Below are 25065 nucleotides of genomic sequence, written 5' to 3'. Positions count from 1 at the left end.
CGCTCCCGGGTCTTGGGGGAGGGGTGAATTCCATTCTCAATGTTAGCTCTTATCCTCCAGCACAATCACTTAAATTGCCAAAACGTGGAGTTAATTGCTTTTATCCACAAAAAAGAAAGGTATTCTCACAACCTTAGTTATAAAATCCTTGCTTTACAATGTTTACAAGGCGGGTAGGCGGACTTCCTCTTTACACCTTACCCGGTCGTGCCCAATTCCCCAAAAAAAATTCCCTTTTAAGTCCAATTTCCGTATTACTCACGGGTTGTTACTTTTAATTCAAATGTTCAGAGAAAGAAGTCAGCGCTCTCCATCCATGGCATGCGGCTTCACTCAGCAGGGGAAGTAGTCGACTCACAGCACCGCACCGCTCTCCGTCCCCCGTTCCGGAGCCTTTAAAAAGGCTCCTTCGCGGGTCGGGGGGGCGCAAATGGTGCCCGCCGAGTCACCAGGTCCACAGGCTTCAGCGCCTGTGGTTTCTGAGGGTCCCCGCGTCGCTGCCGCGGCAGGACCCGACCCCTGCTGAGCCGATTCCCTCCGGAGCTCGGAGGGAATCCGCCATTAGGCGATGGCGCTAACTCGGAAGTCCGTTAATTCTCAACTTCTCAGTGGCTTTTGATACCATCAAAAATTGTATCTTTCTGGAATAGCTGACTGAGTTGGGGATACATGGCACTGCTTTGTGGTGGTTCTGGTCCTACTGGATGTTGTGTTGGATGAGTTTCAGCTGGTAAGGCTGGAGGATGTGAACAAGGTCCTTGGATCAGTCAGGACAACCACTTGCGCTCTGGACCCTTGCCCCTCATGAGAAAAGCTAGCAGGGAGGGGGCAGCTTGCTGGGTGATCAATGCCTCCCTACGAGGCTGGATGGTTTCTGCCTGCTTGAAGGAGGCGGTGGTAAAACCACTCCTTAAGAAACGCTCCCTGGACTCAGAAAATTTAAATAACTACTGGCCAGTTGCTAATCTCCCCTACTTGGGCAAGGTTCTTGAGGTTATGGAACAGATCCAGGTGCTCTTGGAGGAAACTGATTTTCTAGATCCATTTCAATTGGGGTTTAGGTCTGGTTTTGGCCCAGAAGGATCTAGAACATGTGCAGAGGAGGGCAACCAAACCTTACGAGGAACGGTTGAGGGAACCAGGTTTGTTTAACTTGGAACAGAGGAGACTGAGAGGAGATAATGAGAGCCAACTTCAAATATCTAAAGGGCTGTTACATGGAAGATGGTGTAAGCTTGTTTTCTCCTGTTCTGGAGGCTAGGACCCAAACCAATAGCTCCAGGATACAAGAAAGAAGATTATGGCCAAAACAGCAGAGATAACTTTCAAAAGTGAAACAGCCTCTCTCAGGAGGGTGTGGACTCTCCTTTATTTGAGGTTGGGTGGGCACCTGTCATGTATGATCTGGCTGAGATTGGGGTGCCATTTCCTGGACATTCCCGGGATGTCAATGCTGAAATTGATGTCTAGGAGGAATTTCCAAAAAGTAGTGCTTTGTCCTGGATCTTATGCAAGTCAATTGAAAAATCAGGTGACTTTTTGGTGTTTGTTTTTTTTAAAAAAACCTCAACAACATTTGGGGTGTCCTCGTCTTTACTTTTTGAAATATGGCAACCCTAACCCTTGGGATCCCTGTCAACTGTATGCCATTTTCTTCAAAATTTGCATAGAGATGGGGAGGTGGCCTTCAATGGCCACATGATGGCACCAGAGAAGAGCAGTTAGTCCCAACCAGGCCAGCCGAGGGGCCTTACTGCCTCCCCTCTCCCGCTCTTGATGGTTTTATGTTTGGCATAGCTGGCATTCCTTTCAGGGCCCTGGTCTCACTTTGGAATTGTGAGATGGAAAGAACCATAGACATATCCTCTCCTGCACAATAGAGCTTGATTGGTTTCTTAGTTTACTCAGGAGATAGTGGTAATTAATCAGGCAGGGAGATTTCTAAGTGCAGATGGCAGAAGTCTCACAGTGAATATGACCAAATAGAAGTACAAAAGCATTATCATATTTACTTTGTGACAGTGATTGCTGCAAAGCTTTCTCCTTCCCCAGCCCATCATCCCAACAGTTGTCTGGCAGAGGGTTTTCTAGGTGGTTATTACTTCCAGAACCTGTGGGATCAGAACAGCTCAACCAATGGAAGCCAGATAACATTTCACCTCTGTCACATTGGGGTTTCTAGAAAAGGTTTCAGGATAATTAGTACAAAATCCTTTACACAGTATTAGATTGCAAATGAGCCGTACTTTAAAAGTACTTGTTGAGATTATTATTATTTTAATATGTCATGACAGCTAAAGAGGGTTGTTGACACTGGATATGCAAACTTGCCATTTTTAAAGCAACAGGATTTGTGCCTTTCACATGTTCCTAAAAATAGGTTCATTGAATGATTGATAATGATATTTGCTCAGTATGTAAGAGGAAAAGAGATCTGGAAAGAGATATAGGTGCTCTTGACAGGTGAGCTTTGCATTTGTACCAAGAAAGGTCCCAGAACAGATAAACAGTTGGTCTGTGGGCACCCAAAGGGTGCTCATTAATGGTTCCTCATCATAGAATCATAGAGTTGGAAGAGACCACAAGGGCCATCAAGTCCAACCCCCTGCCAAGCAGGAAACACCATCAGAGCACTCCTGACATATGGTTGTCAAGCCTCTGCTTAAAGACCTCCAAAGGAGGAGACTCCACCACACTCCTTGGCAGCAAATTCCACTGTCGAACAGCTCTTACTGTCAGGAAGTTCTTCCTAATGTTTAGGTGGAATCTTCTTTCTTGTAGTTTGGATCCATTGCTCCGTGTCCGCTTCTCTGGAGCAGCAGAAAACAACCTTTCTCCCTCCTCTATGTGACATCCTTTTATATATTTGAACATGGCTATCATATCATATCATCCTGGAAGAAAGTGTCAAGTGAGGTGCCACAGGGTTCTGTCCTGGGCCCATTGTTCTTCACCATCTTTATAAATGGATGAAGGAATTGAGGGGAGGCTGATCAAATTTGCAGATGGCACCAAACTGAGAAGGGTAGCTAATGCCACAGAAGACAGAATCAGGATTCAAGATGACCTTAGCAGACTGGAGAACTGGGCCCAAACTAACAAAATGAATTTCAAGAGGGGGAAATGTTAGGTTATACACTTAGGCAGGAAGAACCAGCTGCACAAATATAAGATGGGGGACACCTGTTGTCAAGTACGGGAGTTCCCCTCTCCCTTCTGGTAGCTCTCTGATAATAATTAAGGAGCATTTGGTAGATTTATAATTTTTCTATTACAGTATCATGTTGCTGACGCAGACACAACTTTCTGCAAGCACAGCAGTTGCTCATTCTGACTCCTCCCCTCTACTTCCGCAGCAAGAAGTGCGCCAGTGGGATGTCCCTCCCCCTCTGCATTTCCTTTGTTCTCTGACACGCTCATACTTCTGAGTTCGGGGGGAGGGAGTTCCCCCCCACTCTTGATTGATGTATCACCCAGCTGCTCCCTCCCTTCTGATTGCTTAGTTACTATCTCAAAGCTGGGGAGCTCCTCTCTCAATTGTGCAACCTCTGTGTCTGCCTGCCTCCTTGCTTCTGGAGACGCTGGACTCAGGGAAGGTGAATATTCCCCCTCCTCTTCTGTTAGGATCTGATCTTCCTGCGATTGCATTCCCTACTCTTTTGATCCAGTCCAGCCCCTAACATCTGGCTTCCCTGTAGCACACAAGAAAAGGATCTAGGGGTCTTAGCAGACCAGAAGCTTAACATGAGTCAACAGTGTGATGCAGCAGCAAAAATGTTAATGCAATTCTAGGCTCATCAACAAAAGTTTAGTGTCCAGATCATGGGAAGTGATAGTACCACTCTGTACTGCCTTGGTCAAACCACACCTGGAGTCCTGTGTCCAGTTCTGGGCATCACAATTTAAGAAGGATATGGACAAGCTGGAATGTGTGTGGAGGAGGGCAACCAAGATGATCAGGGGTCTGGAAACCAAGCCTTATGGGGAATGGTTGAGGGAATTAGATATATTTAGCCTGGTAAAGAGGAGATATGATAGCCATCTTCAAATACCTAAAGGGCAGTCACATAGAATATGGGGCAAGCTTGTTTTCTCCTGCTCCAGAGCCAGAGGGTAGGACTCAAACCAATGGATTCAAGTTACAAGGAAGGAGATTCTGACTAAACATCAGGAAGAACTGTCTGACAGGAAGGTCTCCCTTGGGAGGTGGCGGACTCTCCTTCCTTGGAGCATTTTAAGCAGAGGTTGGGTGGCCATCTGTCAAGTCTGATCTAGTTGGGATTCCTGCATTGCGGGGGTTGGACTAGATGACCACTGAGGTACTTTCCAACTCTACAATTCTATGATTCCATGATTTGGCTTGAAATATGAGTGGGGACACTGAACCCCTTTTCCTGAATGGTGTCCCTGAGTAAAGCCCCACCCCACAGCTCACATTTAAAGCCACAGCTCACCAAACCCCTGTCACAGGAAATTAGCCTTGGAACAATGGGATTTATAGCTGCTTCTGCATTTGCCCTTTTCCCTTAGCTGAATGTACTTGGGAAACACTTCAAGGGATTCCTTGGAGAACCCTTCTAGAAGCATAATAATGGACAAGCCCAGACATTAGGCCCCAAACTTACTTTAAACAATATAGTTGAAGGAGACCCGAGTGATTTCAGAGGCTCTGTTTCTCAGCCTTCCTGCAATTGAAATGCCCCAAAGCCCCATTTCCTTGAATAAACATTAGAGATGGTTTACAATATACAAAGCTCATCTGATGTCTGTAAGAATGAAAAGCCTATTGCCAAGATAAATGCTTGAATGCAGAACATTGTTCTTGGCTTCAAACCTGACTGCACTCCCATCTCCCCACCCAACCCCAGCTTGCTCTATAAATTCAAAATTGATTTTGATGCTATATAATGTTGTCACTGGCCACTTCCAGACAACCTGTTTATTGAGCATTCATCCTGATCTGCTTGCACAAAGTTTGTGAAGAGGTACTATGATGTCTGCTGTTTATTGAGAATTAATTCTGATTTGTTTGCTGGGCCCAACATTTCACCAAGCAACACACTTTTTAGTGCATTTTCTTGTCTCCTTATTTCAACAAGTCAGCCTTTTGTGTGTGTTTCTGCAGTGGGCTTTCTGTTGCAGATGCGAAGGAAAGGTTTGCCCCTTCCATGACCCCATCCCCAACATCCTACCCCACAGCTAAGAAACTTAGTAAAAAAAGTTCCCATTGGTGCTGCAGTAGCAGTCAGGGACCTCCATGGCTGTAATTAAGAAAAAACAAGAGTTTGGCCCTGTCTGTATATGACTCTACAGGTTGGTTGTTTGCTTTCCTATTTGTGGTTAACAGAAAAGGAAGAGACGTAGCTCTGGGGGCACATTAAATGACTGAAGTCTCGTCTTCATGCCTATGGGATGTCTGTTTCTCCTGCAGTTCAAAAAGCAGTTGGGTGTGTAATTCTAAACCCAGAAGGCAGCGGTCTGGGCGGCAAGGGCTGGGCGCCACAACAGGCTCCTTCACCCTGCACTCTCTGCGTACACACACGCTCGCTCGCCCGCCCCGGGCATGGGAACTCACACTCTGCTGCTGAGAGATTTGCACCAAAGTGCTGAAGAAGTTTCAAAAGGATTTTTTTAAAAAATAAATGACTACAAAATGTAGAGAATTCAATTTAGGACTGAAAAAAATGAGAAATGGGGAAAAGTGAAATGGCCAGATCGTTCCATCTGACTTGAGAGCATTCTCTCAAACCCAGATTCAAATGCAGCTTCTCCCAGCCTGACCTCAAATAGCACTATCAAGTTGTTCTTCAGCACTGGGTGGCTTCCTACAGCTCATCCCACTCCACCCTCTTTCCTGGATTCTCTCCCAGAAGATAACCATAGAGATGGTGAGATGTCAGGAATCAGGCTGGTTTTCCTTTGAGTAAATCTTAGAGGAATGACTGCTGAGTTGCACTACCCTGTGATTTCTCTAAGATAGATATGCAGTGCCATTATGTATGCCCCCCCCCAGAGAGAGAGAGAGAGAGAGAGAGAGAGTTATTGAAGTTGCCAAGCCAAATGTTTACAAGCTGAGGTTAGCAGATAGATGAATGGTTGTTTCTTTGCCTTCCCTTCTGCATATTCATCAGAATGCCTCCTCTAAAGGCAATTCAACATTTGTCCTATCAGGATTCTGCAGTTTTGCACAGAAGAGACCAGAGTTCATTGCTTTAAAAAAGGGCAGGAAATTACAGTTCAAAATAACATTCCAAAATGATGAGAGTTTTCCATGTTTAAAGCCAATCCAAGTAAGCCTTCAATAACTCTGCCCCATTTGAGACAGAATATTATTCTGAAGCACACAATTGTGGCAGCTTCACTCTTTCTTTCTGAGTCATTCTTCATCCCATAGTTCATGAATTGGTTACTTCAGGACTGGATTACTGCAATACACTGTGTGGGGCTTCCCTCAAGCTTCATCCAGAGGCTGCTGTTGGTGCAGGACGGGAGTGAGGCCCTTTCAGGATACAGCGCCTGTGCTCAGAGACCGGCACTGGTTGCTGATCTGCTACCAGGCTGAGTTCAAGGTGTTACTATTAGTATATAAAGCCCTTAACAACTTGGGCCAGTTTACCTACAAGATTCCCTGCCACCCCCCCAATCATCCGACTTCTGCTTCAACTAGCAGAATTGGCTCTACTAAACATGCCCCATAATCCCTGTTCCACATTTGTAAGAACTTGATCATTTAGTGTGGCAGCTGCCACACTTTGGAACTCCCTGCCTATTGAGATCAAGCAAGTGCTTTCACTGTACTCTTTGGGGTGCCTGCTAAAAACATTCTTGTTTTGGCAAGGCTGCCCAGGTGTCTCTACAGCCACAGCTGGAGCTGTAACTCCCCAGCGGTTTGACTTCACCCCCAAAGGTACACCCTTCTATTGTCTCCCGAGACAGACAGTTGCCAGCCAACCCAGATGCTTAGAAAGCTGAGGTACCGTAATTATAATTTGTTTTAGGTTTTTAACTTTTGTATGTTTTAAAGCAGGGTTGTGAATTTGTTCCTGATTTTCTTGTTTTATCTTTTTTGTAAACCGCTTTGAGGGTTTGGGTTTGTTTTTTACAGCCAAGCCGTATATACATTTTATGAAACAAACAAACAAAACTACCTCTTCCTGTGGGTAGCTCAGCTGGCAGAGCATGAGACTCCTCAACTCAGGGTCCTGGGCTTGAGCCCCCATTGGGTGAAAAGATCCCTGCTTTGCAAGGGGCTTGACTAGATGACCCTCGTGATGCCTTCCAACTCTGCAATTCTATGATTCTAGGAAACAAACATAGCAGCCTGCCTTAGACTGTGAGGCAGACCGTTGGTCCTGGTAACCTGTCCAGGATTTCAGAGGTGGAGATGCTGAGGACTGAGACTAAGCAGAGGTTCTGCCACTGAGCAATGACCCCCAACTCAGCTGTAACCACAAATGTCTTTTAAGCTCCCTCTGGGGTTATAAAGTTTCACCCACCTTTTCCACTTCCCTGCCTCCATACAATCAGCGCAATTTATTTCCTTCTTTCTGGGTCCTCCATAGACTTCTTTGGTTCAGAATGAATTATCTCCTCCCTATTCTCATATATCCTTTTCTCCTTTCTCCTCCCTCCTCAAAGCTCTTCTTGCTTTAACCATTTTTGGCAGCTCACTTTGAGAAGTTCTTCTCCTGGCTTTTATCCTGACACCCCTCCATTTACTCCATACCATTTGCTTAATGGACTCTGCCTTAAGCCTATTGGTGCAGCAGTTAGTCGAGATCTGCAGCTGTGCTGTCTTGTTCTGGTTTAAGACAATTAGGACAATGCTGTTGTGCAGGTGCTGCACCAAGTCACAAAGGGAAGTGGGGAAAGCCAAACTGGTAAAAGTTAAAAACCCACAAAAAGTGCAAAAATATTTATTCTCATAACAATGCAGTAAGATTATTTCAGCACATTTTGAGCTTCTGCCACACTTTATCATCAAGGCAATCACTGTAGTGAGTGATCACTGCCCAATGGTAGCTTGCCAAGGCTGCTTTTGGACAAAATCAAACAAGCAAACACAGAGCAAAGCAGTAAGAACTCATATGGTTTTGCTTCAAGACTCTTTCCAGTTCTGTGGACTGAATCATGGCTGCCCTGTGACACCATGGTAACTTCCCCTAATAGCTCCAAAAATAGTAGCCTGTGAATGCTTGGTGTCTTCTTGGAGACCTTCCCAGTCACAAGAGTGGGAAGAGATGCTTGAACAGGTGCATGTGAGTGAAAATGGCTTGCCCTGAGAGTATTTAGATTAATCCTCTCTATTTCTAAAAGGTGATTGGAGCTAGTAATATGTTCAGCTGTATATGCAGGATCCTGAAGCACTGGTTCTTGGTTCTAAACGCGGGTTTACCAGCTGCACTCACCCACCCCACACACCACAGAATGACACCTTTTTTGCATGTGCATGGCCTAATGTAAAAACACAGTTCACACAGTTGCTTTTTAAAGCAGGGATTGCCTAGCATGTACTGAGATGGAACTGATGAGCATGAAATCTCTGTGCTATACATGTATCTGCAATGAAGAAGATAGAAAGCCTCCCAAGTGCATACAGGGCTTTAGCCGGTCAGACAGCCAACTTGAACTCAGGACTCCTTGCGCATGCACCAACAGACTGCCTGTATGGGTAAGTGCTTCCCCATGTCTGCAAACAGCACAGTACATATTCCTCTGTGTCTGCAGAAGTGCTTTCAGCATCAAGATGGATGAAAAGGCTTGTCCATGAGATTGCTCCCTGTAAGGGCCAAAACATGTGGGATTTTGGGCTGGAGTCATTAGCCTTGGCCTCACAGCAGCCCAAGCTGGGACTGTAGTAGGGTTGCCACATGTCCCTAGAAGAATATGATCACATGATCCCTTTTGGGGGGGAGAAAAGTGTCCCCTGTTCTGTTTGGACTTCAAACATATTCATGCTCATTTTCCTCTTCCTCTTCCTCCTCCACGTGGGCAGAGGGTGGGTCCAGTGGGAGGAGGAGAGTGAGAGCCTGAGTGGGAGTTTGTGTAGGCAGAGAGAGGGTCCATGAGGAGGGGAGCCAAGAGTTGTTGTGAAACGTGTCATCATTCATTGCCTTGCGGGGAGGTCATAGTTCTGTTATAAAGCAACTGCGTTGCATGCAGAAGGTTCCAGGTTCAGTTGCCTGCACCTGCAGGTTGGTCTGGAGGCACCCATGGTCTGAAACCCAGGAGAACCGCAGCCAATTAGTGTAGGCAGGACTGCCCTAGATGGGTGAACAGGCTGAGCTAGGGTGCAGTTGCTAACTATGCTCCTTTCCTCCCTTACCAGCTTTGGATCTGCTTGTAGAAGCCTTGTAAGCTCCCAACTGGATCAAAGCAATAATGCTGAGAACCAGGCCAGCGCTTTGCTGTGTAGTCTAGCTTGTAATTTACCACAATTTACACACCCACACCAACTCACAACTTTTTGTAACACTTCCATTATAGCAGACTGCACCTTAGACATATGAGAAATAACTTACATTGTATTTCCTGTGATTAAGAAGAGCCATCATGATTCAACAGATGCCTAAGATGAAAGAACAGGATATCGCAGCAGGATGTTCAACACAGTGCACAATACCACACAGCATATATTTTCATTAGATAGAATTTTCTGGCTCCCTAAGATAAACCAAGGGCACAGTCCACCAGGAAGTTCTTCCTTGTAAGTCTCGCTGAAATGTACAGGAGCAGTGAAACAGCAACACAGCTACAGCTATGCTTGTCACTGAATTTTTGCCTTCTGAAAACTTACACAAACCTGTCATTGAACTCAATTCACCATACACAGAGCAAGAGTTGTGGCGGCAAATGTGTCCCCAAACATTTTTCTAGACAAAAAACAAAGACCACACAAAAGCAGTAACATGAGATTCATGATACCCCAAACTTGGAAACTTGTGTTTGCTTTGTATCTCACTTTCTGGAGAGGGGGGAAACGGCAAAAGTGCTCCAGAAGGGGAGGGTTTTCACTAGGTTTGCAAGACGGCAGGAAAGGGCTGAAATCTGCATCCTGTGTGACGTGGTCCCAATTCTGATCAGCAGCCACCCCTCCTAACACCAGAACTAAAAGGCTGGAAGACTCAGGACAGATAAAAGAAAGTCCTTCTTTATGCAGTGCAGAGTTAAACTATGGAACTCCCTCCCAGGGGAGGCAGGGATGACCATCCACCTGGATGGCTTCAAAAGAGGATCATTTATTATTTACCTGCAGCCCATCTGACTGAGTTGCCCCAGCCACTCTAGGTGGCTTCCAGCAAAATGTAAAAAGACAATAAAAATCAAGCATCAAAAAACTCCCCATATGGGGCTGCCTTCCGATGTCTTCTAAAAGTCATAGAGTTGTTTTTCTGTTTTAGTGGCTTTCCAAGAGGACTGGACGAACCCATGACGGAGAGGGCTATCGGTGGCTGTCAGCCACGAGGACCATGCTCTGCCTGCACAGCCATGCTGCTGGGAGAGAGTTCTTGTGCTTGAATCCTGCCACTGTGCCGGTGGTCTCATCCAGCAGTCTCCTCTTCTGTTCTTATTTAAATAACAAAACCGTAAAAGCACTGGCACATACTGTCTACCTCGATGTTTGAGAAGCTCAGACTGTCACAAGCAGAGGCTTCCTCATGACCATTAGCACAAAATCCCTTTGTGTCTTGCAACAGAGATTGTTCAGAATATGCTCTCTTAAGCCAGCAGCAGTCCTACATATGATTGTGAGCTGAAAGATGAGATGGGAGCCAGAGATATCAGCCCACTGCACAACAGATTCTCCTCAAAATATTTTTCATGCTGTGAAAAGCAGAGATAGTTTCCTCTTTTTAAAAAAATAATTTTTATTTGATTTTACAATACAAAATTATTTTAAAAATCAAATACATAACCATATACAGAGATTCCTCCAAATCTCAGGACTTCCCCCCCTCCCCCCCTCCCTGGAGTCCCGTTTTAAACATTTAAAATGGCATCTTCTTCCACATTCTAACTATTCTATCAATCCATATCTTCCATGGTAATTGTTACACTACAAGTGAGATCAAAATCCTGCCAATGTTTCCATCTGCTTACAGTGGTCTTTTAAATAACTTACAATTCCCCCCCCATTCTTTCGTAAACTTTTTGTCCTCTTGGTTCCTGCGTTTTCCAGTCAGCTTTGCCATTTTGGCAGAGTCCATCAGCTTAGTTTGCCATTCTTCTCTGGGAGGGACTTTGTCTTCTTTCCATCTCTGGGCTAGTAGCGTCTAAGAGGCTGTTGCTCCAGACATAAAAAGTATTTTCTGGTCTTTAGGAATATCGGTGCCTGTAATAAAAAAGCTTCTGTTTTTTTAACAAAAGTTATTTTAAACATTTTTTCCCCATTTCATTGTATATCATCTCCCAGAAAGCTTTTACTACCTTACAAGTCCACCACATACATTTCCAGCAGGTATTTTTACTTGTCCTATACATTTTTGTCTTTGTCAATGGAGTTTTCTTGGCAGGGATACTGGAGTGGCTTGCCGGTTCCTGCTCCAGGTGGACCAGGTTCTTTATGGACCAAAAAGAAGGCTGATCGCCAAAGAATTGATGCTTTTGAATTATGGTGCTGGAGAAGACTCTTGAGAGTCCCATGGACTGCAAGAAGATCAAACCTATCCATTCTGAAGGAAATCAGCCCTGAGTGCTCACTGGAAGGACAGATTGTGAAGCTGAGGCTCCAATACTTTGGCCACCTCATAAGAAGACAAGACTCCCTGGAAATGATCCTGATGCTGGGAAAGATGGAGGGCACAAGGAGAAGGGGACGACAGAGGACGAGATGGTTGGATAGTGTTCTCAAAGCTACCAGCATGAGTTTGATCAAACTGCCGGAGGCAGTGGAAGACAGGAGTGCCTGGCGTGCTCTGGTCCAGGGCGTCACGAAGAGTCGGACACGACTAAACGACTAAACAACATACATTTTTGCCAACTTAGTAGGAGTCAAATACCACTGGTACATCATTTTCATATACAGGTTATTCTCTTTATTACAGGCCATGAATTTCTGTTCTGTTTTCCATAACCATTCCCAATCTGTCATCTGAATATTATGTCCCAAATCTCTTGCCCAGTGTATCATTACCACTTGACCTTTTCCTCTTTTGTATGCCATTGTAATAGCAAACTGTACATTTCCAACAGTAATTTAACATTATTTTCTAACAAATCGTTTTGAAATCTTGATGGCTCATGACTAAAACATTTCTTTTTATCTATTTTGAAAATATTGTTTAGTTGGTGAAACTGTAACTAGTTAACTAGTCCATTAATATATCCCTTATTTCTTCATAATCTTTTAGTTTCACCTGCTGTTCTATTTCAGTTAACAGTTCTCTATATGTTGGCCAAGTAATTCTCATATTTGATTTTTTCAGGATATTGCTTCTACGGGGCAGGGGGGGAGTCATCAAGGTGTTTTTTGTTCTAATAAATGTTTATATTTTTCCCAAACAATAAATGATTTTCTTATTAGATGATTCTGAAAACCTTTATGTATCTTTCCTTTTTCATACCATAAATATGCATGCCATCCAAATCTATTATCATTTCCTTCTAAATCTAAAATATATGCATTTTTCAATATTATCCATTCCAGGATCCAACAAATGCAGGACACCTCATAATACAGTGGTACCTCGCAAGACGAAATTAATTCGTTCCGCGAGTTTTTTCTTCTTGCGAGTTTTTTGTCTTGCGAAGCACGGTTTCCCATAGGAATGCATTGAAAATCAATCAATGCGTTCCTATGGAAACCGCCTTCAGACCAGGTCCGGGGACAGTCTGTCCCCCGACCTCTTCTGAAGGCTGGGGAGGGGGGACAAGGGCTTTTCTTCCCACCGCCAGCCTTCAGAAGGCTGTTCTGAAGGCTGGCGGTGGGAAGAAAAGCCCTTCTCCCCACCTCCCGCCCCGCAAGCTCCGGGGACAGGAGGGCTTTGCTGCCAACCGCCAGCATTTTAAAAGCCCCCGGGACAGCGGAGACTTCTCCGCTGTCCCGGGGCGTTTTTAAAATGCTGGCGGGCAGCAGCGAAGCCTCCGCTGTCCCGGGCGATCTTAAAATGCTGGCGGGCGGCAGCGAAGTGTATGTTACGTTTATTTACAAAAAACACACCCAGAGCACGGCTTCTCGCCTGCTCGCATTGACAGAGCCAGTCAGTCTGAATCTCCTCCCCTTTCACAGCAGGAAGGGACGCCAAATTCCTGCCCATCCCCTCTTCTCCTTCCGTTGTCCACTGACCTTATCCAGTCTCCTAGAAAGGGGGCTGAGAGGCTGGCCTCCCCCCTCCCCCCTTCCACTTGACACACTCTCAGTCCTCTGCTTATATGCTGGTTGCCTAGCAACACTGGCTGCCTCCTAACTCTCCTGCTTCTTGAGAGATAACAGTGTCTTCTTCGGGATGGCTGGGGTCAAACAACCCTTCTCAGCTCTGTCAGCCAACTCTCATCTGCAGAGTCGGTCTCTATCACTTAGTTCAGTTTCTGAGTCTGACTCTTCCCTTGCTCTTGGGTGAGCCACATTCATTTTCTTCATAAAATTCCATGGAATATTATCAAAGGCCTTTTCTACATCTATAAACATTAAAGCAGCTTTTTTCTCATTCCTGACTTCCAGATATTCTATGATGTCAATTATATTTCTTATATAATTCTTATATTCCTTATCTGGCGATCTGGCAAGAAACCTGCCTGATCTTGATGAATTATATCCATTAATACCCTCTTCATTCAATTGGCAAGTAGGTTGGCATATAGTTTATAGTCATTATTTAGTTCTGCACTTTCCAAAGCAGAAACAAAACCCTTGATGGCAGTTTAGGAAGCATTTTAGATCAGCAGCATCTCTTTTCAGACTGAAACCTTAGGAGGACAACCTAGGCTGCTTTGGGAGTCAGTAATGTTAACAGAGCCTTGTGTTTTACAGTCATCACTAACACAGTGGTACCTTGGTTCTCAAACTTAATTCATTCCAAGAGTCCATTCAACTCCTGGAACAGTTCGAAAACCAAGGTGCGGCTTCTGATTGGCTGCAGGAGCTTCCTGCACTCAATTGGAAGCTGTGTTGGATGTTTGGCTTCCGAAAAACATTTGCAAACCGGAACACTCACTTCCGGGTTTGCAGCTTTCGGGAGCCAATTTGTTCGGGAGCCAAGCCGTTCGGGAACCAAGGTGCCACTGTAGATACCATACGGAACGTGCCACATTCATATGGAAACCATTCACAAACACTCTTCTTTCACAGGCACACCCCTTCACACTTCTCTGGCCACTGAAGACTGCTGCAGCATTGCCAAAGACCATGAGTCTCAGGCTGCATCCTCAGCTGGGCTCTCTAGACGTCAGGCTGGAAGATTCATGCCCAACACTTTTTGATTTTGCCACTTGTATAAAACATCATTTAGATACCTTTGGTTATATGCTCTGAAGAAGTGTTGAAACTTGATGAAGCATCATCTTGAAGATCATAATCCTGATTTCATTGGATCTGCTGCTTTGGAAGACTTGATGTGGTCGCAGTTTCATCATGTAGAACTGATTAATTGATTGGGAAGAGCTTAACGGATTTCATACCAGCCCAAGATAGTTTGATGTGCAAAGCCAAGCCCAAATAGAGCCACCCCCAGCCCTAACCCCACTAGGGCAGATTGTTGAAAAAGTCTTGCTACACCCATCAGGCACCAGTTCTTGCCTTCACGTATTTCACCCTGCTGCCTACTAGGGTGTCTTACTCCATGGGATTGTCAGGAACTAGGCAGATGAGGAAGACTGGCAGAGACCTCCATCCCAAGAGGCTTCTGGGCAGGAGGAAGATGACAATAGTATGGACTCGGGTTCGTGGTGGTGGCGAACAGGGCACACCCCAGAAGAAGAAGCAAAGAGATGAGAAATAATGGAGGATAAGGAACAGGAGAAAGCGAGTAGTTGCCCTAATCCTGAACAGAGACAGGACTCAGATGTGGGAGAAACATTAAAGCAGACACCACGTCAATTGAAAGCCTGGTAGAACCTCCTCCTTCTCTGAGGAACAGGCAATCCCTTCGTATCTTAGAGCAGAGAGCCAAACAGAAACAGAAAGATTCCGTTGCCGGCCACCATAGGAGTAAGGAGGGGATTGGAAGCTAGGAAGTAACACAAGGGGGTGGAGCAGGCACTCTGAGCAACTTCTTGAGACCAAGGGGAGCATAATCCACCACCTCTCTGTGTATTCTGTTGAATTAAATAAAAGAGCTGGAAGAAGCTCTCTATGTCTCTGATTTCACTAGGCAGCCAGCCTGTAGTCATGACAGGGACTGACTTCTGGGTAAGTATGTGTAGAATTGTGCCATGAGATGTCTGTTACTTTTTGTCTAGTTAAATAAATAAATAAATAATGCATAAGCCTGTTATGAAGATCACTTGCTATAGGAAGAGGAAAAATTTAGGCTACAATCATAAGCAAACTCTGGGCTTATCCAGAGGTCCTGTTGTGCTGCACTTTCTGGGCTCAGATCCGTGCTTTAAAGCCGTATGTGTGTGTGTGTGTGTGTGTGTGTGTTTAATCCTGGTGCTTTCCCTGGGAAAACTCTTGTCTTATTGCGGTAAATGACAATCTACAGAAAACCCAGTTGCCATTTGCTCCAGTTCAGTTGGTGAAATACATGTTTCCCCCAAGAAATTGGCAAGACAATCCAAAAACCCTGCTCAGATATGGAGTTTTAAAGCCCAGACCTGTGCCTAGAAATGCAGTCCAAAAGGAAGTTAGATGAGCCCTTACTTGGGAATAAACACAATTAAATTACACTTACCTCTGAATAAACATGCATATGATTGCCCTATATGTATATAACTCAAACATTAGTTTACTCATTCAAAATTAGATTTACAAAATTCCTTTGGGCTGATAGGCTGATACACTAAACCAGTTGCGCTCAACAGAAATTTAGGCCTATCAACTTTATCTGAATCAGGACTTTATGCATGTAGTAGTTGGTTTAGAAGTTGGCTGTCTTTATTTTTTTTTATAATATTTTTTATTACGTTTCTTTCCAACTTTTATACATTGCAAGCAAATAAGGAATTTACAAAAAACCATTTTTTTTTTTTTTAACAAAAATCCCAATTTGGACTTCCCCACCCCTTCCGATTCTGCGTTCTTTATATTAACAATGTCAGCAATTTGTTACCTTATGTCATACCTTATTGTAACTTTTACATGTTATGTATCTAAATTCAATATATTGTGTCACAGTTTTTATACCTTTAAAATAAACGTAACATGTTCAGTTCATATTATCTCCTTTTCTCTTTTATCACTTAGTTTACTATTTACTTAATCATAATTGCTAAAGCGTATCATTTCGAAATCATGCACAATCTTAAGATTCATACAGTTTATAATACTTTTGCAAGTAGTCTTTAAACTTTTTCCAGTCCGCCTCAGTTGTTTCTACATCCAAATCTCGGATTCTGCCGGTCAGTTCAGCTATCTCCATGTAGTCCATCAACTGCGTCTGCCATTCCTCCAGCGTGGGTAAATCTTGTGTCTTCCAATTCTTTGCGATAAGTATTCTTGCTGCTGTACTAGCATACATAAACAAAGTTCTGTCCTTCTTTGACACTTTCTGGTCTACCATGCCCAACAGGAAGGCCTCTGGTTTCTTGGGAAAGGTATACCTAAATATCTTTTTCAACTCATTATAAATCATTTCCCAGAAAGCCTTAACCCTTGGGCATGTCCACCAGAGGTGAAAGAAAGTCCCCTCTGCTTCCTTACACTTCCAGCATTTATTGTCAGACAGGTGGTGTATCTTAGCTAACTTGACTGGGGTCATGTACCACCGGTATATCATTTTCATAATGTTTTCCTTCAAGGCCGTACTTGCCGTGAATTTCATTCCGGTGTTCCATAACCTTTCCCAGTCTTCAAACATAATGTTGTGTCCAACATCCTGTGCCCATTTAATCATAGCAGATTTGACTGTCTCATCCTGTAAGTTCCACATAAGCAGCAAGTTATAGATTTTAGATAACAGCTTTGTCTTTGGTTCTAACAATTCTGTCTCTAGTTTCGACTTTTCCACCTGGAAACCAACTTTTTTATCCATTTTGAAAACCTCTTGAATTTGAGCATAATGTAACCAATCTCGCACCTTATTTTTTAGTTTGTCCTGGCTCTGCAACTTCCAATTGTCTCCAATTTTTTCAGTCAGTTCCCAATATTTCGGCCAATAGGCCTCCATATTGGGTCTTTTTCGGGCCTTGGCCTCCACTGGTGATAGCCACCTCGGAGTTTTACTCTCTAGTAAGTCTTTATATTTCATCCAGACTGCAAAAATTGCTTTTCTGACAATGTGACTTTTAAACAATTTATGTACTTTAACCTTGTCGTACCATAGGTATGCGTGCCATCCAAAAGCATTATTAAAACCTTCCAGATCTAGGACATCAGTGTTTTCCAACAAGAACCAATCTTTCAGCCAGCAGAAGGCTGCCGCTTCATAATACAACCTCAGGTCCGGCAGGGCAAACCCCCCTCTTTCTTTTGAATCTGTTAATATTTTAAACTTTATTCGGGGCTTTTTGCCCTGCCAGATAAATCTAGATATATCCTTCTGCCATTTTCCAAAGCAGTCCACTCTGTCCACGATCTGTAAGGTTTGAAACAAAAATAACATTTTCGGCAACACATTCATTTTTATCGCTGCGATTCTTCCCAACAAGGAAAGTTTCAATCTTGACCAAATTTCTAAATCCTTTTTAACTTCCAACCAACATTTCTCATAATTATCCTTAAATAAATTCAAATTCTTGGAGGACAAATAAATCCCAAGGTATTTCACTTTTTTAACCACATTCAGTTCTGTTTCTCTCTGAAACCCCTCTGTTTCTGTGTTTGTTAAATTTTTGGTCAGAACCTTAGTTTTTTGTTTATTCAACCTAAATCCCGCCACCCGACCAAATTCCGATATAAGTTCGAGAACTCTTTTTGTACTGGATTCTGGCTCCTGCAGTGTCAAAACTAGGTCATCTGCAAAAGCTTTCAGTTTATATTGTTTCACTCCGACCTCTATCCCTTGTACCAACCGGTCCTCTCTGATCATATTCAATAGCACCTCCAGGACTGAAATAAATAACAGAGGGGATAGAGGGCACCCTTGTCGTGTCCCTTTTTCAATTTTAAATTCCTCCGTCACCACATTGTTCACTATTAGTTTAGCTTTTTGTTCTGAATAGATTGCATGTAATCCATTCTCAAACCCCCGTCCCACTCCCATCCCTTCCAAGTTCTTCTTCATAAACATCCAAGATATGTTGTCAAATGCTTTCTCCGCATCAATAAAAATTAACACCGCCCTTGTGTTCCTATTAGTCTGCAAAAGTTCTAAAATGTCAATGATGTTTCTAGTGTTCTCATATAAATGTCTACCAGGGAGAAAGCCTGCTTGGTCTTTATGAATTACTTCATTTAAAACTTTTTTAAGTCTATTTGCCAAAATGTCTGCAAATATTTTGTAATCCACATTTAGGAGTGAGATGGGACGGTAGTTTTTAAGCTGAGTCTTTTCAGATTCTGACTTAGGTATCAATGTGATGAAGGCTTCTTTCCACGTTTCTGGTGCCCTCTTCCCATCCATGATCTGGTTACATACCTCCAACAAAGGTTGTATCAAATAGTCCTTCAGAACCTTATAATATTTGGAGGTAAGTCCATCCGGGCCTGGAGATTTGCCTAGTTGCATATTCTGAATGGCACCTTCAATTTCCTGTGAGGTTATTGTAGAGTTCAAGATTGATCTTTTATCTTGAGTTATTTTTGATAGTCCATTTGTCTTTAAAAATTGATCTATCTCTGATTCTTTCTGGGGCCCCTGTGCATACAGTTCTTTGAAGTATCTGTGGAAGCACTTCCTAATTTCTTCTGGTTTCTGTACCATCCTTCCATCAATCTCTAGGTTTGTTATCGTATTTAGCTTTTGTCTTTTTTTCAGCTGCCAAGCTAATAGCTTTCCACATTTATTTGCTGATTCAAAGGATCTTTGCTTCATCTGTTTTATTTTCCATTCAATCTCCTGATTGATCAATTTTGAATATTCTGCTTGATGGAATTTAATTTCTCTCAGCACCTCCTTGGACTTTGGTTTGGTTCTCAGTTTTTTCTCTCCTTGGTATATTTTCTCCAATATTTTGTCCTTCTTTCCATTCCAGAGTTTTTTCTTGATTGTATTCTGTTGTATCAGAAACCCTCTCATAACAGCTTTGCTTGCGTCCCAGATCGTTCTTTTTTCAACTGTAGTATTCAGATTTATCTCAAAATAGTCCTTTAATGTTTTTTGGGCCTTTTTCACAATCTCTTGATCTCTTAGTAGTGTGTCATTCATTCTCCATCTGAAGGAACCAGGTTGAGTTAATCTAAGTTCTATTTTCAAGGCATTATGGTCGGAGCATGTTTTTGGGCAGATTTCCACCCTTTTAATCTTGGGTGCCAGCCCCCTGGAGGTCCAGATTTGGTCGATCCTTGACCAAGACAGGTGGGCCTCAGAGAAAAAAGTTCCTTCTTTACCTAAGGGATTCTTTGTCCTCCATATGTCGATCAAATCCAGATTGTCAGTCAATTCGAAAAAAGTTTTGGGCAGTCTGCCGTCTAATGTTAAGTTTTGGTTGTAAGACTTATCCATGTGTGTAGACACCACTCCATTCATATCTCCCATCATTATGATGTTAGCATAATCCAGATAATCCAGCAACGTCTCATGCAGCTTCTTGAAAAATTCCGATTTCCCGTCATTTGGAGCATAAATTCCTAAAATCAATATTTTTACTCCTTGGGTTTGAATTTCAATTGCCAAAATTCTTCCTTGTTCATCCTTAAATAGAAATTTAGGTGTCAGGCTCTCCTTGGCATAAATCACCACTCCTCTTTTCTTTACTTTGTCAGACGAAATAAATTCTTGGCCTAATCTTTTGTTAACCAAAACCTTCCTGTGGAGCCTAGTCACATGGGTTTCTTGTAGGCAAATAATGTCCAATTGTTCTTTCTTCAATATGTGAAATAACCTCCTTCTTTTCTCCGGGGAATTTCCGCCATTTATATTCCAACTGAGTAGCCGCAGAGACATCCTGAACTATTCTGCTACACCTAGAGCGGTGTGTCTTCTTTCTCCTCTGGTTCCGAAGGTGCAGGTATTGCTCCACCTGGGTTGGGTATAGGCCAATTAGCTGCTGCTTCTTTTTGGAGATCTTCTCCGTGATCGTGCTGGAACTTTTGTAGGTCCTCTGGTGATCTTATTTTAACCTTCTTCTGTTTGTAAGTAAATGATAGCCCTTGTGGGAACTCCCACCTGTAAGGAATTGTGTTGAGTCTCAACAACTTAGCCAATTCTGAATAGGTGGCTCTCAAGTCCAATAACTGTTTAGGAATGTCTCGGTAAATTTCCACCCTTTTCTCTTGTATCACAATTGAGTTTTTGAAGTGTAGGCCTAATATTTTATCTCTCTCCTCCCTTGATCTCAAAGCTATTAGGCAGTCTCTGGATCTATCTTTTCTTACTAATCTTCCCAACCGAAAAGCCGATACAATTTTGAAGTCACTTTCTTCTTTTAAGTCCCAGAACTTTGTAAACTCTGTTGTCAAAAGTCCTATTAGGTCTTCTTGTTCAATTTCTGGGACTCCCCTTAGTCTGAGGTTGGTCTCGCGATTTTTCAATTCCACCAACGAAAGATAGGTTTGTTGGTCCCCTATCTGTTTATGGAGAGGCTTGACTTCTGCTTTAACTTCCTCGACTTCTTTTTTAGCTGATGTTGCAATTTGAACGGCTTCCCCTGCCAGTTTACGATTCTCTTCTGTTGCTCCTTGCAATTTTTCAATTGCTTGGGTATGTTGGGAAACCTGATCTGTCAATTTCTGGATCGAGGATGTTGCTTGGTCAATTTTTGTTGATTGATTATCAATTTTTTGATTTATTGCTGACAATTGTTCCAAAACTTGTTTCAGTACTGCCTCAGCTCCTCCTGCTGCCATATCTTCCTCTTCAGATTTTTCAGGCTTTTCGGTTTCTACTTTTTGTGTCGCAAGCACAGCTGGAACTGATAGTCTACGTCCCTGAGTTAAAGTTGTTTGCAAAAGCTGTGCTTGCTTTTTTACTTTCTCTTTCTCCTTAGCTTCCTTAGCTTTGGCTGCTCTTGTCTTTCCCGTGCCACTCATCAGTCAATGTTCAAGGTCAAATGTTGTAATCCCATGGGAAAGGCAAGCCCAAAATTGAAAACAGTCTATTGAGAGAAGGTAAACAGATTCCCAATGTCCTCTAGGGGGAGTGCCACCAAAATTTTAGTAAGAAGAAGGTAACTTTTCCACGATTAAAGTCTCTTTGTTCCAACTTTAAAAACAATTTTAAAAGCAAATTAGTTCCAGCACGCTAAGAAAAAAGTCCTGCAGAGCACTTTTAAACATGTAACAAAGTTCCAGCAAGGTGCCTACAGTTATATCCACTTCAGCTAGCAGAGCTCAAAATTACACTCTCCAGTTACAAAAGTATCAGGAAGCTTGCAACAGTTCCGCAGTTTAAACAACTTTACCCGGCCACCCGGGAATTTGGGGTTAGAGTCTTCCCTTGCCCCTTGGGGGACCGCTCCAGGTCAAATTTATGCTGTATTTATTCTTTAAAAGAAACATTCAGATGTGCACGAAAGTCCCAATTTAAAGCTTTAAAGCTTCCCTGTTCACAGCGCTTTCCACTCTTTAGTCCGTCTGCTTTGATCTTGAAAAGCAGTGCCGGAAGACGGACTTCCTCTTTCTCGTCTCCCGTTTTTAGCCGAATTTTCCGAATTAATTTGTAGGATCTTAGGTCCTTACTCACGGGTTTGATGTTTCAGCCCGATGCTTCTTGGAAGAAAGGTCAGCGCTCATCCGTGACAGCCGCGCGGCTTCGCCTCCGCAGAAAGAGCGATGAACCCACAGCACCGCTCCCCCTCCTTCACTCCGGGGCCCCTTACGGGGTTCCTTTTGTGATTTCGGGGTCGCTCCAGGTGCCCGCCGGGTCCCACGGCCACGGACTCACTCTGCCCGTGGTTTGTCTTGATGGGTTGCCGCTGCGCCGTCGCGAACAACCCTTTTCTGCGGTGCCCCTCTTCAGAGCTCGAAGAGGTCCGCCATCACGGTTTCGCGCCGCCTCCGGAAGTCCAGAAGTTGGCTGTCTTTAAAGCTTGGACATTCCCATGACCCATTTTCTATTTCAGGGCTTCTGTGCCTATTTATAGATAACAAAAAATGTGAGATTAATATTGTGAGGGAGCTATGCAGAACAGTGTGGCAACTTATCTCCAGATCACATGATTAAAAATAAAATTACAGTGGTGGCTTGACAAACCCAAGGCCCTATTTGGATCGTTTGGAATCTCGATGATGTTTCACTGCTATAAAACTAGGAAGAGAAGGAGTATTCCAGCAAGATTCTCACACGAAGCGAAAAGGCTGGGTTAAAAATAAAAACGCAGAAAGAGAGTATAAAAAGAAGGATGCATCCAATAATGAAAGGTGAAACCAAATGGTCTAACAAGGTCTGCCATTAACAATAACCCTTTTCTCAGGAAACTCAAGTCTCCGGTGATAAATAAGAATCACAACAAGACAGGATGCATATGGACCCAGCTGCTGAGCTGAAGGGATATGGGAGGCAAACAATCTGTGCTCCATTGTCTTAGCATGTCCTTTGCAAGACTTATTTGTGCAATTTGAGCTTGCAAGGGGAAGATCACGAAGTTCACAGCTCCTTTGCTCCGCAAAGATGGAGATTCTCCTCCGCATCCTTTGGCAAGGGCTGCTTTTGGGACTGATGGTCCAGCCCAGCAAAACGGGGGAGGTCCTGTGTTCTGGCACTGCTTGCTACACACTCCACTTTGGGAGGCACAGCTGGATGGAGGCTCAGCGAAAGTGTGAAGACAATGGGGGCAACCTGATGACTGTGAAGAGCCAAGAGGAGGCATCGCTGGCCTGGCAACTGCTGGGCAAGATGCCCAAGGAGGGAGCTGGCACAGACGTGAAGGTAAGACTGTGGATCGGGCTCCATCGGGAGATGGGCAAATGCTACCAGCAGCATCAGCCACTGAAGGGCTTCAGCTGGGTGAAAGGAGGCGAGGACACCAAGTACTCTAATTGGGAACGGGAGCCCCTTGGAACATGCACAACCAAGAGGTGTGTGACCCTTCAGAGGGCTCCTTCCGCACTTCAGGAACTGGCCTGGGTAGACAGCCACTGCAGTAGTTCAGCTGTCGGGATGTCTGGCTACTTGTGCAAGTTCAGCTTCCAGGGGATGTGCCGCCCGCTTGTTTTGGCGGGGCCAGGTGTTGCCAGATACACCACCCCTTTTGGCATAGCCACTGCTTCCCTTGTTGCTGTGCCCCTTGGCTCCACTGCTGAAGTGGCATGTGGTCCTCAGAGGGAGGAGGTGCCGAATGACTTCCTCATGTGCAAGCCACAGTCTAACAGCAACACCTCGGAATGGAGCAGCCCAGGCCCATTCTGTGCTTCCCCCACTTTGGGTTGCAGCTACAGCAACGGGGGCTGCGAACACAAGTGCCTGGACTTGGGCAGGGGCTTGTTCCAGTGTGCTTGCCACGCCGGATACCAGCTTGCAGCAGACCGCCTTTCCTGCGACTTCGTGGACTATTGCAGCTCCAGCCCATGCCAAGGACAGTGCCTGCCACGCCCAGGCAGCTTCGAATGCCTCTGCCCTCAGGGTTACATGTTGGCTGACGATGGGCTGCACTGTGTGGATGTGAATGAATGCAGTGCTTCCCAAAGCCCGTGTGGACAGATCTGTGTTAACACGATGGGCAGCTTCACCTGCCTTTGTAAACCAGGCTACAAGCCTGCCAGTCCTGACGGCCAGGAATGCCAGGACATCGATGAGTGTGCCAGGGGCATGCCATGTGAGCAGCTTTGTGTAAATACGCACGGCTCCTTCCTTTGCTCCTGCTACCCAGGCTACCAGCTGGAGGGTATCAATAGCTCTTCTTGTCTGGATGTGGATGAGTGCCTGGAAGAGCCTTGTGAACATATGTGCATCAACCAGCTGGGCAGCTATCAGTGCTCTTGCAGACCAGGCTGGACTTTGGCAGACAATGAGATCTCCTGTGTCCCTGATGTCATGGGCAGGGCCCCCTTCCTCCCCACCCATGAAGAGAGAGAACTGAGAAGGCCAGCTAACATCTATCCTTCTTCAGAGACACCGACCTTGCTGCCTCAATCTTCAATTCATGCTGAACTAGAAGGATCTCAGGATTTTACCACCCACCCAAGTGTGCTGAGCACACCACTAGGTGCTGAAAATCAGGCTGGAGACCATGACAGTGGCAGCTCCAAGCAGCTCCTATATTATATCTTGGGTGGCATCGCTATTTTGCTACTGTTGGCGCTTGCCCTGTCCTTGCTGACCTACAGGAAAATGAAGGCAAAGAAAAGCAATAAGAAATCGACGAGTGCTGCGGATAATTACTCTTGGGTGCCAGATCAGGGGGAGACCAGGGCGTGACACTGTGTTTCTGTTGTGGCTGTCATTTTTGAGATGGAGGCAGGGAGGAAAGAGAAGATCTCTCTCTCTCTCTCTCTCTCTCTCTCTCTCTCTCTCTCTGTGTGTGTGTGTGTGTGTGTGTATAAAATGATGCAAGAACAAAAATGCATATATGGGGAAATGTACAACAGCAACATTCTTACTGGGCCATCTGAAACTCTAAGGGTTCAGGCAGAAGTAGGATTTTAAGAGCAACCACGACAGGCTCTGCACTTGTAGAATAATTCTAGCTAAGCATTTCACTTTAGAGAGATTCGCAGCAGCAAGCTGAATGCTGGATCAACCTGACCTCACCAGCTTCCGGTACCTTGATTATTATTATTTTTTAAGAGCAACACATAGAATCGTAGCATCATAGAATAGGGATAGAAGGGACCCTCCTGTACATTTCTTTATATGTATATGCCCATCTATCACTTACTCCCCCTGCTTCCAAATCAAAACATTTAGGAACAATGGTTGCAAAATTACTCCA

General features: G+C 44.3%; 1 protein-coding gene across 1 annotated transcript; it reads left to right on the top strand.

The window, feature by feature from the left end:
- The first annotated feature begins 22606 nt into the window (after positions 1 to 22606).
- Positions 22607 to 24668, top strand: CD93 (CD93 molecule). The gene has a single exon (XM_053397513.1). The coding sequence runs from the start codon at positions 22806 to 22808 to the stop codon at positions 24549 to 24551; it is 1746 nt and encodes a 581-aa protein (XP_053253488.1). The 5' UTR covers positions 22607 to 22805; the 3' UTR covers positions 24552 to 24668.
- The last annotated feature ends 397 nt before the right edge of the window (positions 24669 to 25065 follow it).

Source organism: Podarcis raffonei, chromosome 7, assembly GCF_027172205.1.
Source record: "Podarcis raffonei isolate rPodRaf1 chromosome 7, rPodRaf1.pri, whole genome shotgun sequence".
Lineage (NCBI taxonomy): Eukaryota > Metazoa > Chordata > Lepidosauria > Squamata > Lacertidae > Podarcis > Podarcis raffonei.
The sequence above is the reverse complement of the archived record's forward strand: the minus strand, read 5'-3'. Positions and strand labels throughout refer to the sequence as shown.